Below are 19,097 nucleotides of genomic sequence, written 5' to 3'. Positions count from 1 at the left end.
ATACCTGGTAATGAATGGGAGGGATTCAAAAAATTACCCGAATAATTATTATAAGTAATCCATAGATTGAGGGAGATTACATGATGGGGGATGAGCAAGAAATGTACCATCCAGGTGAATTCTGGGCAGAGTGGAGAAATAGACCAGTTTGGCCTTTAGCAGTCTTTTTGTGTTTCACGACATTTCACAATACACTGCTCAGTGAATTATTCTGTTTGCCTAGAGCTCTGTGAGCTCTCCTTTCTGAAAGTCTCCTTTGCATTATTGCAGCTCCTCCTTTTTTCCTTAGAAATTGTTTTCTGGCATTGATTTATAGAACCCTGGCATCAAAGATCGGTTAAACTCATTTACTTTAAAGAAGTAGAAACTAAAAAGAGAAGCCCAAAGTGGGTATTTTTTTTTTTTTTTGTATTTTTAAAAATTAATTAATTAATTTGGTTGTGTGGGGTCTTAGTTGCGGCAGGCGGGCTCCTTAGTTGCGCCAAAGTGGGCATTACTGAACTCAGGTCGGGCTGCTCGCCACTTGAAAGTCAATACTTGAGAGACAAGTGCTGGTAGGAATGGAAAGGTTGCTTTATTCAGGAGGCCTGCAACCTGGGGAGAAGGCGGACTTGTGTTCTAGAACCAACTCGGAAGATTCTGCTCGGCCATGAAAGTTTTTAAAGGGAAAAAGGGGGAGCAAACTCATTTAATCCTTGAGGTAGGGGGTCAGATTCATCACCTTCTCCCATTGCATGCAGACTTGTGGACTCCTTGTGATCTTTCTTTAAATGCTGTCTTGTTCACACAGTTGGCTTGAGGGATTACAGAAGGGGAAGCTGGGGAAAAGATCTAGTCATCTGTTAATTACTTAGTCTTCATTTCTATTTCTTTGATGTAAGGAAAGCATCAACAGGTTAGGCAAGGCATTGTGTGATCAAAAGACTTGAAAGGTGTGCTTGGGCAGGAGGTGAGTAGAGCATGGGGGCGCCTAGTTTAAAGGTTAGTTACAATATAGCTTCGCTAAAGTGACAAGACAAAAGGGGCCTCCTGCAGAGAGCTGCTTCCTGCAAAGGGCTCTCCCCTGCAAAGAGCTGCTTACTCAGGCATTGATTAACACAAAGCATATCCATCATTAGTAACAGAAACTTTAAGAATCACTTGAAAAAGCAGGTGGAGTGTTTTGCAATCCCAAATTACTTTGTAGCTGGAGATTAATTACCTGAGATCTTCAGATCTATCATGGTTGGGCTTCATGAGTAGAAGGGGGGAGGTTCCCCAGATCCTGATATTTTATACAAAATTTTGTGGTGTACACATCTTTCTGGTGGAGAAGGTCTATATCTTTTATCACATTCCCAAAGGGGCATTTGATATCCCAAATTTTAAGAACTGTGGTTTAATTCTCTAGGCTATAGAAGGATGGCAGTGCTCTAAGGAATGTATTCTAGTGTCTTGCTGCTCCAAGTGTGGTCCTAAGAGAGCATCAGCAAACACAACTGTGGATCATTAGCAATGCAGCACCTTAGGTTTTCTGAATGAGAATCTGCTTTTTAACACCGATCTCTAGGTGACAGTTGTGCATATTAAAATATGATAAGCCCTGTTCCAGTGGTCAGGAGATCAGATCTGACTTTGTACTCTGGCTCTGCCAAACGCTAATGTCCAATCCCGACTGGATTTTTAATATTGCACATTATATAACATTAAACTACCAAACTCAGAATCAGAATGCTTGGGCTCTAGCTCTGAGTTGGACAGCAGTCAGTTGCTGACTTTGGCCAAATCTTTGAACCTGCACGGGTCTCTATTTCTTAGCCTGTAAAATAAAGGAGTAGATTCGTCTTCTTTGAGCTCTGAATTCTGGAGTTTACCTTTTGTTTCCCACACATGTGTTTTGTCACCACTTATCTCTTGAAATGCTCTCTTTTTGTCAGGGCCCACCAAATGTCTTCCAAACCCTGAAGCCCACACTGGTTTCTTTCATCTTTGAACTTCTATTAAAATTTCTGTACTACTCAATTTATCCCTTTATTGTATACTACAGTTTTCTGTAATTGTTTGATTTACATATCTTTTTTTCCAAGCTTGGGACCATTCAAGCTATGTCTATTTCTTCTCTTATTAAAGGTATCATAGCACATAATAGACACCTAATAAATCTGAAGATTGGATGCTGTGTTTTGAGAGAGGACATTTATATATGACACATGAATAGCCCCAATCTCCTTAGTTTTAAATTGGTCATGTTAAAACATATAAGTCCCAGTTGCTTTTAGAAGCAATCATCTTAATAGAATAAGCTCAAAGGAAAGAATGTATTGAGCTATACTTCTGCCTCTCAGAATTTCCTTGCCTTTAGTAATTCAGAAATGTATGTATTCATATATATGTGTGTATATTTATACACATATGTATATACACATATCTATATAAAGCAAATTAAATTCTTTCACCAAAATAGTAAGACTATTTCCAAGGTAGTTACTAATAAGTTAGCTTGCCATTTCCAGCACAGCTAACAATACAAATACTGTGGTTCTCACTTGGAGAAAGAATTTTTAAAATAATCTTAAAATGACAGAGGACAGAAGACTCCTGTGTTAGAGAAAAAAGACTTCGTTACTCCCAGCACAGCAAGCCCCATGAGTATCTGCATATTTGTGTCAGTTCCCCTTGACACCCAAGTCCCACAGAGGCAAAGCAGACAGTTGCAGATGAATGCCTGCACATGCAGTGGGTCACGTTACAGGAGAGGAACCCTGAGTTTAGAGAACCTGAATCTTCTACAGTGGGCAGGCGCGTGCTATCTTTTGCTCCAGAGTTATTCTTGGTAGTAAGTTTGTCTATCATTTGCTGCAAAGGGAGAAGCGATCTTACATTCTAAGGCTGCTTTCTATGTAAACACCTTTAACAAGATAGTGTGGAAGGAAGTGCTGTCAGGGATTAGTTTCATAAGAAGTGCAGGAATGTGAGTGATCCATTGAGAATTGTATTCCAAGAGTGTTATTCTTGATTCTGTATAATAAACAGATCAGAAACATTTTCAAGAGCCGTTCTATTAAAGCAACTTTTCTTAAGCTGTACAAATTTCCAACATCCGTCTTTATGTGAGGCAGAAATTTGGGCTTGAGGTCAAATCAGAAATCTTTCACCTTGGGGCACAAATCATTGTCTTAGCAAAATGCAAAAGAGAACTGCCCTCTAACCATGGAGGGCTTAGTGGTTTGAAGTTGGTGACTGAGCAGCTATGTCTTTTGGAGCCTGAGAGTCTGATAGGAATGCATAGGTCGTTCTGACAAAAGGCAGCAGGATCACTTTTGTTGCTTGGGAAGTGGGATTTTGCTGCCCGTCTAGTACTAGATAATCAGGAACAGGGGAACAGCCAATCAACCTGGGCTTCTAGCTGTGTTTGTGACTCTTGGCAGAGCATTAAGTCCAGGACACCCCACTCTGAAACATTCTAGACCAGTCAAAACATAAAAAAACCTATGGATTGGGCGTGAGCCGGACCTTGAGAGCAGCAGATGGCTGATGAGCTCCTGTTTGCCTGCTTTAGGCCCAGGAGGAAGAACCCAGCATTTTGGCCAGATGCTTATATCTTGAGGATCCCACATGATTATTGTGATTAATATTGTTTCCTGTCATGTGTTCTAATTAAAAAAAATTTTAAGCTATCGTTGGGGTGGAGGAAAAGTCTGAATGCAGACTTTGATGTAACTTTTCGCTGTAGGTTCTTTGGTGAGAGAAGGGGTTAGTGAGGTGTTTTCTAAGTGTCAGGTTGCATCATCATAATCTGAGTTTAATTTTTAATTTTATCTTTTAAAACAATTCTGTTTTGCCTGTATCTTTTGAGAAATCGACTAAAGGTTGTTTTCTTTTCTTTTCTTTTCTTTTTTAATCAGTTACTTACAATGCATCCTTAGATGCTATTATTTCCAGTACAACCAGCAATACAAACACTATGGTGCTGGCATGCAGAGAGAAATCAAAAAAGCATCTTAAAATGACATCCTTCAACATTGCCCAGGGCATTCATGCTTTTGATTACCACTCTCGTCTCAATTTAATTGGTATGTAAAATAAATCATGATAACTGTGGGGGACTCATCAGTAGTCTGGGATGCATATCTGCATGCTTGGAGCCTCTTCACCATGTTGCTTTATTGCCAGAGAGACCAACTTGAACAGCTCACATTTTATTATGTCTGATAATGATGCATTATGATGTGCAGCGTATATGAACTACATTGGGGTGACAATATGAGAAAGTTCCCCAGTGCTTTAATGAGTCTTTTTATCAGAATTGGTGGGGAATGTAAAATGACATAGAGAAAGAATGCAGTGTCTGCCTTCTGCCATCTTCCTAACATCACCAAATGCTCAACCCAAATACATCATTTTCTTATGTGCGTGCACACACACGCACACACACACTCACTCACTTACTAGAGAAATGCAAAATGTAGAATGTTTTTCAATCACCTTTCAGAATACAACTTCCAATGCTTTTTGAAAAATTTCAGATTTGTCCTTTAGCATACTAAAGGAGAGTTCTTTTTTTGATGTAAATTTTAGCTGAAGAAATAAGCGATAAAGGTTTTCAGGCATTATCTATTTAAATAAAATATTTAGATATTTTGAAAGCTGATAATTTGATATATATGATATTAGTTCAAATATTATAAAAAAGTGAGGTATTATTTTGAAAATTAATAAGGTAGTACAGAGAATGAACATACATGGCCTACAGAATGGATCATATTAACCCTCTTTCAAAAATTATCATTTATATAAAGAGTATTGATATCAGCTAAGCTGAGTCTCTAAAATTCCCAACAATCACAGCTGACAATCATGGTAAAAAGAGACCTTGACTTTGAACTCAGAAATATGCCAACATCAGACTTTCAAGGAGGATTGTAGATTTCTTAGAGAAAGCTGGAGGAGTTAGTGAATTGAGTTTGGGAGGACTCAAATATCAACCATTACATTGATTCATTGATTATTTCAGCCCCTTTATACTGATCACTACCTTGTACCTGGCACAGTGCTGGTATTACATATTACTTACTGTATGCAGTAACACTCAGGGTAAAATTTGTCAATTGTCTTACTAATTTCATACTATGGGGTAAAGACTTGAAACAAGAGTGGGTTCACTTCCTCTTATTGCTATAACCCTTACACTGGGTATTAATCCAAATAGGGGTCTGCCATTTATGGTGATTCCGTAAATGTGAATAAGTTCAGCTCCACGGTTGGCCCTAAACAAGGGAACGACAAAGAGTGCTCTGCTGAGTTTCCCCAGACCTGAAGAAGCACTGTGCTCCCAGTTTTTGATGTGCTCCCTGAATATAATCAATTTGTGTTAAAAAAAAAAAAACAAAAAAACTATTGCCTCAATAGAGCGGGTCAAACATATATTTCTGCTGCTTATTTGCGTGCAAATACTTGATTATTTACATGACAGTGAAAATAATTGGTTTCCTTACACTTTTTCATCAATTTGGAAACTTTAAATATTGTTTTAGTTCTCTCTTACGCCTGGGATAATTTCAACGTGGTCTGCATTCCTAGGCTGTGATGGCTGTAGACGGGGAACTTTGGGACTGGGAGAAGGATTTTCTGCCCTCCGGGTTGGGCTACTGGTTGCCTCTTAATGGAACTGTCTTGTCCTTTCACCCCATGCAGACTCCTTCTCCCCTACACCCTGCATTTCAGCTATTTCCAGTGATAGCATTCATGCCCTATTAGCCTGGGCTATTGGACAATGATAAGATTTTCCTTCCTTCAAGACAAGGGTGCATTAGTGCTCAGAAGGCTTTTATCAACCTATGGTGGTACAGTATGTGATATACTCGTTTCAAAAAAAAGTAGAGTATTCATGTTGTTAAAAACATTCTTTTTCTTTCTAATTCTGATTAGCAAACTGCTGGCTTTAACAATAAAGTTTGCCTTTGGAACCCCTATGTTGTCTCTAAGCCGGTTGGTGTCCTTTGGGGTCACTCAGCCAGCGTAATAGCTGTCCAATTCTTTGCTGCAAGAAAACAACTCTTCATCTTCTCCAAAGATAAAGTTAGTAACAGTGTGCATTTAATTTATTTAGTTCTGCGTCCCCAGTTCCTACCCAAATCTATCTTTGGTCCGAAATTCCTCTTAGAGCTGGTGTAGATTTTTAAAATATAGTGACTTACTACTATGTTTTTGGAAATCTGTATTTTAAAAATGATACTGATGGTAATTTAGGAATAGTCCTGGGCAACTGGACAAGGTATTTCATTAAAAAAAATTTTTTTAAGCCATGTACTCATAGATGTAATCCTTATTTTTGGGTTCTCAATAGGCCACATTTTGAGAGTTTCCAAAGTACTCACTAATCCAATAAAAATACAAAACAGAAATGGGAATGAGAAAATGTTGCTTTGCTAAGATATGGAATAGGCACAGCCAATGAACTATTGTTGCTTTTCCATTGAAGAGACTCAGTAAATTAGAAATCAAAGTTAATCTGAAGAATATCAAGTACATTAAGAACATTTCAGTTAATAAGTATATTAGTCCATTCTGTTTGATAATATTGGTGCACATTCTAAATATGGTGGGAAAAACATTGTACCAAAACCAGGTAGTCCTGGTTGTATCCTGATCACATTGTTTACTACTCATATCTCCCAGAAGAATTTCTTTATCTCTAATAATCTCATCATGTGGTCCTCTGTAACGCTTCTGTTTTACATAATGCCTGATATAGATCCAGTTAACGTGTGATAGATTTCAAGATACCTGGCCGTGAAGAGAAGAAGGACGGGCAATAGGCTTACTGGGGACAGCCTCTGAGACTTTTTCGGTGACTCTGACTTTTAATTCTATTCTAAAGTGATACTTGTATATGTGAAAGTTAAACAGAAAAAAATAGAAATTCGTCTTCAACTCCTTAGCCTCACCCTGTGCATGAGTCCTGCCAAACTTGCTTATTTTACTGTATTACCTATCAGAATGTAAATCTCCTCCCTTCACCTGAAACTTCACCACTCAACTGCCAATTCTAGTTGATTCTACCATCAAACATATTTATCAGCCTCACCTCTCCCTCTCAACTGCCATTGCTCTAATTCAAAATCTCATCTTCTTTTGAATTATTATCTTTCGAGTTAGCTCACCCAAAACATTGCAAGGTTGCCTAACATGTCTCCCTTCTTGCATACGGGTCTCATTCCAATCTGCCCTTCATCCTGCTAATTAAGTGGTGTCTAAGAAAAAAATCTTCAATACCTCCTCTTACCCTCATTCTAAATATCAGCTCTAAAATTCTTAAGCTTTTATATAAAGCCCTCCCCCAGTCTACCAGGCCCACCTTGCGTCTTGCTTTTCTCTTCCATTCATTTGATGCTCCGCATCACACTTTGCCTGTTTCCACCATGCTGCCTCATGGCTCTGCCACGTGCCCTTCTTTCTGCCTTCAGTTCCCTCTCCTCCATGCTCAATTGGCAAAAGCCTATTTATCCTTGAAGTTTCAGACTTTCTGGAGTCTTTCAGACAGACCTAGGTGTTTCTTTCTCTGCACTCCCATTGCACCTGTGTGTCCCTCCTTAGAGCACGTGTTCTGTTGTACTGAAATTGTAGTTAGCTTTCCTAAGTAGGGTCAATGTCCTTTCAGCTTGTACACTTGGTGTCAGTCACAGTGCTTGGCACCTTGCAGTGTTTGTTCAGTGATTTTTTTTTTTTTTTTGGCTGCATTGGGTCTTCGTTGCTGCATGGGGGCTTTCTCTAGTTGCGGCAAGTGGGCTTCTCACTGCGGTGGCTTCTCTTGTGGAGCACGGGCTCTAGGCTCACGGGCTCAGTAGTTGTGGCTCACAGACTCTAGAGCACAGGCTCAGTAGTTGTGGCGCACAGGCTTAGTTGATCTGTGGCATGTGGGATCTTCCCGGACCAGGGCTCGAACCCATGTCCCCTGCATTGGCAGGCAGATTCTTAACCACTGCACCATCAGGGAAGCCCCAGTGATTATTTTTTGACAGTTTGAAGTGAATACATATTACTGTGAATCTTAAATACCAAAGAAACTCAGAATGAAAACTTTTCTGATGCCTTAGCCTTTAGTTGTTCTATTTTCTGAGATCTTTTAGCACTTTGTTCTAACTCCCATTATTGAATTTATTTTTTTAAATATTTATTTATTTGTGGGGTTTTTTTTGGCTGCCTCAGATCTTAGTTGCACGTGCAGGATCTTTCCTTGTGGTGCGTGGGCTCTTTGTTGCTGTAGTTGTGGCCTACAGGCTCAGTTGCCCTGCGGCATGTGGGAATCTTAGTTCCCTGACCAGGGACTGAACCGGCATCCCCTGCACTGCAAGACGGATTCTTAACCACTGGACCACCAGGGAAGTCCCTCATTATTGAATTTAACACAACCTGACATGTGTACTTGAAGGTTGTATATGTATACTCTATCTTTCACTGTATTTTGAGTGCTTAAAGACAAAGATTATTTGTTGAATTCATTTTTGTGTTTCCCAGTATCTAGCACATATTAATGTACATTAAATACATGTTGAATAAAGTATATAAAATAGTGTAACTATCAACTAACCGACAGGATTCACGAGGTTTGGAACTCGCTTTTTGGGTTGTGCCATATACATAGTAGGTCCTCAATAAATTTTAGTTAAATGCACAAATCTTTGTCAAAGCTAAATATGAAAGATATAACAGATATTTTATCATTATAGAATTCCCTGAAAGGTTTTATAACTTTAAAAGCAAGTGAAAAAAATGTTCTTAGAGTCAGAATTGTGTATAGCTATCATCAATGTTAAGACTACCTGGCCTCTTTCAAGTCAGTTTTATCATGCTATTTTTGCTTTGACTTTTATACCATTACATTGTAATGAAGCTTGTCATGCCGTCTTTCACATTAGTCTAAATCCATTTCACTTTGATAAATGCATAATAGTCTTAGCCTGTATGTCTTCACAACAAACCACAGGGCTTTCAGCTACCAGGTTAAGCCTTTGTTTTATTGCATAAAATTCTTTTGGATATTTTATAGGACTAGGGTTAATTTAGGGAACAGGGAAAAATGAAAGAAAGCATTCTTATTTCAAAGAGCCTTTGATTGAACCATATTTTGGTCTATGAATTGCTAAATTAAAGGATTTTTCAGACCAAAGTAATTTAGTTCCAAATAATTTCCTGAGACTTACTTCAGTTCTTTTTTGGAGAACTGCTCTATTGTGCTTTCCAGTGATTATTAAACAATAGGTTTATCCCTATAACATTTGGTATAATAGTCCAATTGCATTTTGCTTTGGACTCCTAAATTGTCTCATAAGATGGCAATCACTGATGGCAAGGCCCTGCTGGGAGCCAGTAACTTGGTCATTTAGAGGAGGAATCACCATGGGAGTAAAAGGATTTTCAAAGCCTCTGGGAAATATCTCAACCAGTGAATCTGATTAGGCTTTTCTATTGCTCCTAACTCTTCTCTCCTGGGCTACTAATCCTGATTTGGCCACCAGAATCAGATCAGTTTGTAACTTAATCTTTTGTTTGAGGTTTTGATTTTTCCCAGAGTCTGGTTTCTGTATTGTGCACCCAAGGTTGGGAAGGAAAATTCAAAGACTCTTGTGCTGGTGACTAGCTCTTACCTGTGTGTCTTCCTTTCCCTTCTGCATACCCTCTCTCCTCAACTTTCCTCTATCCATCCAGAGACAAAGCCATTTTCATTTTGTTTAAATTATGCAAGTAAACAGATTAATGCTCTTGTGTAAAAATTACAAATGAGAAAGCATGTAGTACAAGAAGTGAATATCCCTTTTCTTCACTCCCCCTTCAAATCAATCCCTCTCCCAAGAAATATCTATTATTAACATGATGTGTATTGTCTTATATTTATATAAGTATACTTATATACTATAACATGTTATATTATAATAATATGTGATGTTGTTATAATTTATTATTATATACTGTATACCATCCTATGTGTGTATACAAATACAAAGTAGTATTTATTATTAATTTTTATGTAAGTGACATCACATGAGACATACTTTCCTGCAACTTGTTTTCCCTAAACAATATCTCCTGGAGATCTTTCAATGTGAGTATACATAGACCTGAATTTTTACCTGCTACATAGTAATTCATAGTATGGATGGTCATAATTTAATTATTCAATCACCTGTTGATTATAAGAGATATTGTCTCTAACCAACTGTCACACATACACACACACATTTACACACACGTGCACACACACATCTTTAAGACCACATAAGTAATTTCTTGTGATATGTTCTTAGAGATACATTTCTAGAAGTGATGCTATTGGGTCAACAGGGATTCAATTCTTAAAGGATGGTTTAGATGCAGGAATATTGTTCCAATTGGTATACACGTCAGAGGTGTGCAAAGGTGTTTCTTTCCCCACATTCTTGTCAGTGATAGATACCACTAATGTGTTCATTCTTTTGTGAATCTAATGGACAAAAAATTAGGATGAATTTCTTCTTCAATTATTTTTTAGCCATTTATATTTCTTGTTTTTTGTGCATTATCTGATCAAGCCCTTTATCTTATCAACTGGACTCGGGAATACTATCAATAGTAGTAGTTTGAAAAATATATTCATTATCCTTTATTATATATGATGCAAATATTTTGTCTCTTTCAAGCATACATCTTTTAACTTTGTTTATGTGATTTTTATCATTCAAAAGTTTTAAATTTTTATGAAGTTGAGTCTAAGAAATGATTTTCTTTGTGGCTCTGGTTTTGTATCTAGCTTAGGAACATGTTCCACAATTTGTATTTATAGAGGTGTTCTCCTTTAGTTTCTGCTAATACTTATTCTATTGTCGATTTTTGTTTTGCATTTAACTTTGCAGTTTATTTTTGTGTAAAATGTTTTTTTTTCCTACAAATGGACATCCAAGATTCTTTTTGAATAATTTCTTTTGAAAAATTTGTCTCCCTCACTGGTTTGAAGTTCCACTGTTATCATTTGAATTTCCAGGTATACATGAATTTGTTTCTGGATGCTTTATTCTTTCCATTAGTCTATTTGCCTTTTCCTACATAAATACACCACTGTTTTAACCAGCATAGCTTTATTGTATGTTTTGATATCTGGTAGAGAAATTCCTACTTCTGTGGGGTTTTTTTGTTTTTTGGTTTTTTTTTTAATTTTAACAATCCTCTGGCATCTTATCCTTCTAAGTAAATGTTAGGATCAGTATTCATATTTCATGAAAAACAGTATTAATTTTTGGATTGGATTTACATTGAATTTGATAGGTGACATCTTTAAAATATTGAGGAAGCACACCCTGTATTTATCCATTTATTCATTTTTTAAAATACCTTTCAGAAAAATTGTACACAAATTTCCCATTCCTTGTTGAGGTTTTTCCTCCACGTTTCAGGTGGCATCTTATCATATTCTTGACTTTTATGGGAGTGTTTATAATGGGATGTGCCCACTTTCTATATAACCTATACATTTAGTTTTAAAATTTAACAATTTTTTTCTAAAACATTTTTTAACTGCCTGGTAATTTTGTATGCTCTTTTGTTGTTTGCTCATTTGGGGGATTTTGACTTTTAGCTCTTTAATTTCATATTAATTACTGCATTTTCTTATCAAATAATTCTAATACCTGGAGTCCTTGGGGATCCAACTTAGATATTTACTATTCTGATGATTCTTCCTCATGGTGAATTGTTCCTTATTGATTCTTTCTATGTTTGGTTATCTTTTATTGTTACCTCATTTTTTGCTGTTGCTAAACTATGGGCATTCTGAGGAATGAAATTGAAAATGCTTTCCTCCAGAGAAGATTTGTGTTTGTTTCTGCAGAATGGAAATGAGGAAAACTACTGTCCTGAGGCTACTGCATTTTCCTTTTTTGTTGTCCTTTTAATTGAACAGTCTTGCCTCAGTGCCTCTGACTCACTGCTGGTCCAAGTCTTAGGCTCCTGGTTATAGTTTTTAATTTTTTATTTTTTATACAGCAGGTTCTTATTAGTTATCTGTTTTATACATATCAGTGTATACATGTCAATCCCAATCTCCAAATTCATCCCACCACCACCACCACCACCCCCCACCCTGCTTTCCCCCCTTGGTGTCCATACGTTTGTTCTCTACATCTGTGTCTCTATTTCTGCCCTGCAAACCGGTTCATCTGTACCATTTTTCTAGATTCCACATATATGCATTAATATACGATATTTGTTTTTCTCTTTCTGACTTACTTCACTCTGTACTAAAGTCTCTAGGTCCATCCATGTCTCTACAAGTGACCCAATTTCATTGCTTTTTAATGGGCGAGTAATATTTCATTGTATATATGTACCACAGCTTCTTTATCCATTCGTCTGTCCATGGACATTTAGGTTGCTTCCATGACCTAGCTATTGTAAATAGTGCTGCAATGAACATTGGGGTGCATGTTTCTTTTTGAATTATGGTTTTCTCTGGGTATATGCCCAGTAGTGGGATTGCTGGGTCATATGGTAATTCTAATTTTAGTTTTTTAAGGAACCTCCATACTGTCCTCCATAGTGGTTGTATCAATTTACATTCCCACCAACAGTGCAAGAGGGTTCCCTTTTCTCCACACCCTCTCCAGCATTTATTGTTTGTAGATTTTCTTATGATGCCCATTCTAACCGGTGTGAGGTGATTCCTCATTGTAATTTTGATTTGCATTTCTCTAATAATTAGTGATGTTGACCATCCTTTCATGTGTTTGTTGGCAATCTGTATATCTTCTTTGGAGAAATGTTTATTTAGGTCTTCTGCCCATTTTTAGATTGGGTTGTTTGTTTTTTTTAATATTGAGCTGCATGAGCTGTTTGTATATTTTGGAGATTAATCCTTTGTTGATTCATTTGCAAATATCTTCTCCCATTCTGAGGGTTGTCTTTTGGTCTTGTTTATAGTTTCCTTTGCTGTGCAAAAGCTTTTAAGTTTCATTAGGTCCCATTTGTTTATTTTTGTTTTTATTTCCATTTCTCTAGGAGGTGGCTCAAAAAGGATCTTGCTGTGATTTATGTCATAGAGTGTTCTGCCGATGTTTTCCTCTAAGAGTTTTATAGTATCTGGGCTTACATTTAGGTCTTTAATCGATTTTGAGTTTATTTTTGTGTATGGTGTTAAGGAGTGTTCTAATTACATTCTTTTACATGTAGCTGTCCAGTTTTCCCAGCACCACTTACTGAAGAGGCTGTCTTTGCTCCATTGTATATCCTTGCCTCCTTTATCAAACATAAGGTGACCATATGTGCATGGGTTTATCTCTGGGCTTTCTATCCTGTTCCATTGATCTATATTTCTGTTTTTGTGCCAGTACCATATTGTCTTGATTACTGTAGCTTTGTAGTATCGTTTGAAGTCAGGGAGTCTGATTCCTCCAGCTCTGTTCTTCTGTCCCTCAAGACTGCTTTGGCTATTTGGGGTCTTTTGTGTTTCCATACAAATTGTTAAATTTTTTGTTCTAGTTATGTGAAAAATGCCATTGGTAGTTTGATAGGGATTGCATTGAATCTGTAGATTGCCTTGGGCAGTATAGTCATTTTCACAATGTTGATTCTTCCAATCCAAGAACATGGTATAACTCTCCATCTGTTTGTATCATCTTTAATTTCTTTCATCAGTGTCTTATAGTTTTCTGATTACAGGTCTTTTACCTCCTAAGGTAGGTTTATTCCTAGGTATTTTTTTCTTTTTGTTGCAATGGTGAATTGGAGTGTTTCCTTAATTTCTCTTTGTGATCTTTCGTTGTTAGTGTATAGGAATGCCAGAGATTTCTGTGCATTAATTTTGTATCCTGCAACTTTACCAATTCATTGATTAGCTCTAGTCATTTTCTGGTGGCATCTTTAGGATTATCTATGTATAGCATCATGTCATCTGCAAATAGTGACAGTTTTAATTCTTCATTTCCAATTTGTATTCCTTTTATTTCTTTTTCTCCTCTGATTGTCGTGGCTAGGACTTCCAAAACTATGTTGAACAATTGTGGCGAGAGTGGACATCCTTGTCTTGTTCCTGATCTTAGAGGAAATGCTTTCAGATTTTCACCATTGAGAATGATGTTTGCTATAGGTTTGTCGTATATTGCCTTTATTATGTTAAGGTAGGTTCCCTCTATGCCCACTTTCTGGAGAGTTTTTTTCCTAAATGGGTGTTGAATTTTGTCAAAAGCTTTTTGTGCATCTATTGAGATGATCATTTGGTTGTTATTCTTCAATTTGTTACTATCGTGTATCACATTGATTGATTTGCATATATTGAAGAATCCTTGCATCCCTGGGATAAATCCCACTTGATCATGGTGTGTGAAACTTTCAATGTGTTGTTGGAGTTTATTTGCTAGTACTTTGTTGAGAATTTTTGCATTTATATTCATCAGTGATATTGGTCTGTAATTTTCTTTTTTTGTAGTATCTTTGGTTTTTACATCAGGGTGATGGTGGCCTCATAGAATGTGTTTGGCAGTGTTCCTTCCTCTGCAATATTTTGGAAGAGTTTGAGAAGGATGGGTGTTAGCTCTTCTCTAAGTGTTTGATAGAATTCACCTGTGAAGCCATCTGGTCCTGGGCTTTTGTTTGTTGGAAGATTTTTAATCACAGTTTCAATTTCATTACTTGTGATTGGTCTGTTTATATTTTCTATTTCTTCTGGGGTCAGTCTTGGAAGGTTATACCTTTTAAGAATTGGTCCATTTCTTCCAGGTTGTCCATTTTATTGGCATAGAGTTGCTTGTAGTAGTCTCTTAGGAGGCTTTGTATTTCTGCAGTGTCTGTTGTAACTTCTCCTTTCTCATTTCTAATTTCCTTGATTTGAGTCCTCTCCCTCTTTTTCTTGATGAGTCTGGCTAATGGCTTATCAATTTTGTTTATCTTTTCAAAGAACCAGCTTTTAGTTTTATTGATCTTTGCTATTGTTTTCTTTGTTTCTATTTCATTTATTTCTGCTCTGATCTTTATGATTCTTTCCTTCTACTAACTTTGGGTTTTGTTTGTTCTTCTTTCTCTAGTTCCTTTAGGTGTAAGGTTAGATTGTTTATGTGAGATTTTTCTTGTTTCTTGAGGTAGCCTTGTATAGCTATAAACTTCCCTCTTAGAACTGCTTTTGCTGCATCTCATAGGTTTTGGATCATCGTGTTTTTGTCGTCATTTGTCTCTAGGTATTTTTGGATTTCCTCTTTGATTTCTTCAGTTATCTCTTGGTAACTTAGTAACGTATTGTTTAGCCTCCATGTGTTTGTGTTTTTTATGTTTTTTTTTGCCTGTAATTGATTTCTAATCTCATAGCATTGTGGTCAGAACAGATGCTTGATGTGATTTCAGTTTTCTTAAATTTACTGTGCCTTGATTTGTGACCCAAGATGTGATCTATCCTGTAGAATGTTCCATGTGCACTTGAGAAGAAAGTGTAATCTGCTGTTTTCAGATGGAATGTCCTATAAATATCAATTAAATGTATCTGGTCTATTGTGTCATTTAAAGCTCGTGTTTCTTTATTAATTTTCTGTCTGAATGATCTGTCCATTGGTGTAAGTGAGGTGTTAAATTCCCCCACTATTATTGTGTTACTGTCGATTTCCTCTTTTATAGCTCTTAGCATTTGCCTTATTTATTGAGGTGCTCCTCTTTTGGATGCATATATATTTATAATTGTTATATGTTCTTCTTGGATTGATCCCTTGATCATTATGTTGTGTCCTTCCTTGTGTCTTATAACATTCTTTATTTTAAAATCTATTTTATCTGATATGAGTATTGCTACTCCGGCTTTCTTTTGATTTCCATTTGTATGGAATATCTTTTTCCATCCCCTCATTTTCAGTCTGTATGTGTCCCTCGGTCTGAAGTGTGTCTCTTGTAGACAGTATATATATAGGTCTTCTTTTTGTATCCATTCAGCGAGCCTATGTCTTATGGTTGGAGCATTTAATCCATTCACATTTAAGGTAATTATCGATATGTATGTTCCTATGACCATTTTCTTAATTGTTTTAGGTTTGTTTTTGTAGGTCCTTTTCTTCTCTTGTATTTCCCACTTAGAGAAGTTCCCTTAGCATTTGTTGTAGAGCTGGTTTGGTGGTGCTGAATTCTCTTAGCTTTTGCTTGTCTGTAAAGCTTTTGATTTCTCCATTGGATGTGAATGAGATCCTCTCGGGTAGAGTAACCTTGGTTGTAGGTTCTTCCCTTTCATCACTTTAAATATATCATGCCACTCCCTTCTAACTTGTAGAGTTTCTGCTGAGAAATCAGCTGTTAACCTTATGGGAGTTCCTTTTTATGTTATTTGTTGTTTTTCCCTTGTTGCTTTTCATAATTTTTCTTTGTCTTTAATTTTTGTCAATTTGATTACTATGTGTCTCGATGTGTTTCTCCTTGGGTTTGTCCTGCCTGGGACTCTCTGTGCTTCCTGGAGTTGGGTGGCTATTTCATTTCCTATGTTAGGGAAGTTTTTGACTATAATCTCTTCAAATATTTTCTCAGGTCCTTTCTCTCTCTCTTCTCCTTCTGGGACCCCTATAATGCTAATGTTGGTGCATTTAATGTTGTCCCAGAGGTCTTTTAGGCTGTCTTCATTTCTTTTCATTCTTTTTCTTTATTCTGTTCCATGGCAGTGAATTCCACCATTCTGTCTTCTGTGTTACTTATCCATTCTCCTGCCTCAGTTATTCTGCTTTTGATTCCATCTAGTGTATTTTTCATTTCAATTATTGCATTGTTCATCTCTGTTTGTTTGTTTTTTAATTCTTCTAGGTGTTTGTTCTTTAATTCTTCTAGATCTTTGTTAAACATTTCTTGCATCTTCTCGATCTTTGCATCCATTCTTTTTCTGAGGTCTTTGATCATCTTTACTATCATTATTCTGAATTCTTTTTTGGAAGTTTCCCTATCTTCACTTCATTTAGTTGTTTTTCTGAGGTTTTATCTTTTTCCTTCATCTGGTACATAGTCCTCTGCCTTTTCATTTTGTCTGTCTTTCTGTGAATGTGGTTTTTGGTCCACAGGCTGCAGGATTGTAGTTCTTCTTGCTTCTGCTGTCTGCCCTCCCTCCTGATTATAGTCTACTCATTTATGCCTACTGTTCACTGTCTCCTTGTGAAGTTTGCTTCTTTTTTCCTCCTTCTTCTTTTGGACCTGTGGAGATTGTGTCAATCCCTGAAGGTACAGCAAGGCAGCAGAAATTATGTTTTATTCAGAGTTGTTTTTCTTTGAAGCAGGAAGACCGCCTACAAAAAGCTAGTCTGGAATGATACTTGAACCAGGATTCCCTTGTTCTAGCTGGTTTTCACTGACTTTCTTCAAAGCAGTTGTTGGTATAAATATTGAGTTAAAAAAGAAAGAAAAAAATTTAAAGTGTTTAGGTTTACTTTGTGATGTAAAAGAGAAACAGTGATCTTTGAAAGGCAAAGTTAGAAAACTTTTGTTTAAAGACTGCGAAAAATTCTGTTATGTTTTTCAGTGTTATGTGAGCAATGATAATAGCAAAAAAATCAATTTAACTGAAATTTTAAAATTCCCCAAAGGACTTTTGTTCTCAAAAAAGAAAGCCATTTAAATAAAATGTTGATATTAGTTAAATTTATTGCTGAACTTCAACTGGGAAATTAATGAGATTTTTGCAGAACAATTCATAGCATTAAGAAACGTTTTGACTTTTTCAAGGTCAATGATAGAATACACAAACAGACACACAATAGAAGTCTGTGTCCTAGAGCTGTATGTCTTCTTTCATTTTTGTTGAAAAGAATGAAAAAAAGATGATAATGGCTATGGTAACAATTTAACAATGAATAGCACAAGAGAAGATTTTAACTTCCCACTAATATTTTAAGGTGGACCTCAATCCTTAGGAAAAAAATGGCAAAAATATTTCTTAAAGGAAGATCTGTTATATTACTTCAAGATAAAAACATTAGCTGAGGTATTCAGTAGAATACTTGTGCTAGCATATATCATGTCAAACAAAATTGCCTTTAAGCATTCACTGATTATGCCTTTGTGGATTATCCAAAGGCTTAAATTCTAAATAAATAGACTTGTTAATACATAAAGGTATATTCAGGAGAGCCAATGCCCTCAGTTCCTGTTATCCTATTATCTGCAAGTAGGCTATCCATTTTTGTGGATTATCCTGGAGAGCTGAGCTGCTGCACTGCTGTCTTCAAAATCCCCTTAGCGATATATACTCTCTCTCTCTTTTTCTTATTGTCATTTTATATCTATGCCCTACAGGATGGTAGGAGTTAGTAGCAAATATTTGATGCAGCCAAACAAATCTCATTTTGATCCAGTTCTCTTTGATGCAGCCAAACAAATCTCATTTTGATGCAGTTCTCTAAGTCTGTCTTCTACTTTTCCCTCACTTTTATATCATTATTAGGAAACTATGAATCTTTTTTCCCCCTAACTACTTTGAATTAAATTTAGACATGTTGCCAATATGTAAATAATGCTGATTTGGTTTTAAGAAGTGCACTGAAAACAGATTCTGTATCCATCCATACATATATTTTTGTACCCACCCATCCATGAAGTTACCCATTTATAATTCTAATGTTTATAGGATAAAAGAAAAGTTTTGTTTATTTATTTGTTATAGTTTTATTATGCCTATGTGAAATGATTCTGTCCATCTCTGGCAGGAGGCAGGAAGAAATTTTTTGTAAAATTAGACTACATTTCTTTAGCCCAATCTTCACAATACACCTTCTTGAAATTGCTTCAGTTGTTGTTATTTTGGAATCTATACGTAATGGATTGAGCAATTTCAGTACATTCAGACAAAATTGACAGAATTTCAGAGCTGGCGGTGTTCCCTTCTGTATAAAGGTGAGGAAATGGAGAAGTAATATAATATACCTAAGCTGACAGACCTGAGTAATATTAAAACTAGGATCGAGATATCTGGAGTCTGGAGTCCCAATCCACTGGTTTCTAGTGCTAGTGTATATGAATAATGCAGGATTTGCTTTTATAATCCTGCATTATTAAGTGGGTAACAGTTGAAACAAGATAAAGATTAAGTAGAAAAATAAGTCCTCATCATTATGTGAAAAGCTAAATTTTGCCTTGATACAAAATCA

The 19,097-nt window shown here is 36.4% G+C and overlaps 1 protein-coding gene across 1 annotated transcript in view; it reads left to right on the top strand.

Annotated features, from left to right (window-relative positions):
* WDR49 (WD repeat domain 49) overlaps positions 1 to 19,097 on the top strand; it is a 149,305-nt gene that overhangs the window by 47,218 nt on the left and 82,990 nt on the right. Inside the window, 2 exon segments of the mRNA XM_059919965.1 lie at positions 3,885 to 4,053; positions 5,910 to 6,057. Coding sequence (XP_059775948.1) covers positions 3,885 to 4,053; positions 5,910 to 6,057 — 317 coding nt within the window.

The sequence above is a fragment of the Balaenoptera ricei genome, chromosome 4 (assembly GCF_028023285.1).
Source record: "Balaenoptera ricei isolate mBalRic1 chromosome 4, mBalRic1.hap2, whole genome shotgun sequence".
NCBI lineage: Eukaryota > Metazoa > Chordata > Mammalia > Artiodactyla > Balaenopteridae > Balaenoptera > Balaenoptera ricei.
Note: the sequence above shows the minus strand (reverse complement) of the source record. Positions and strands in the feature narration are given on the sequence as shown.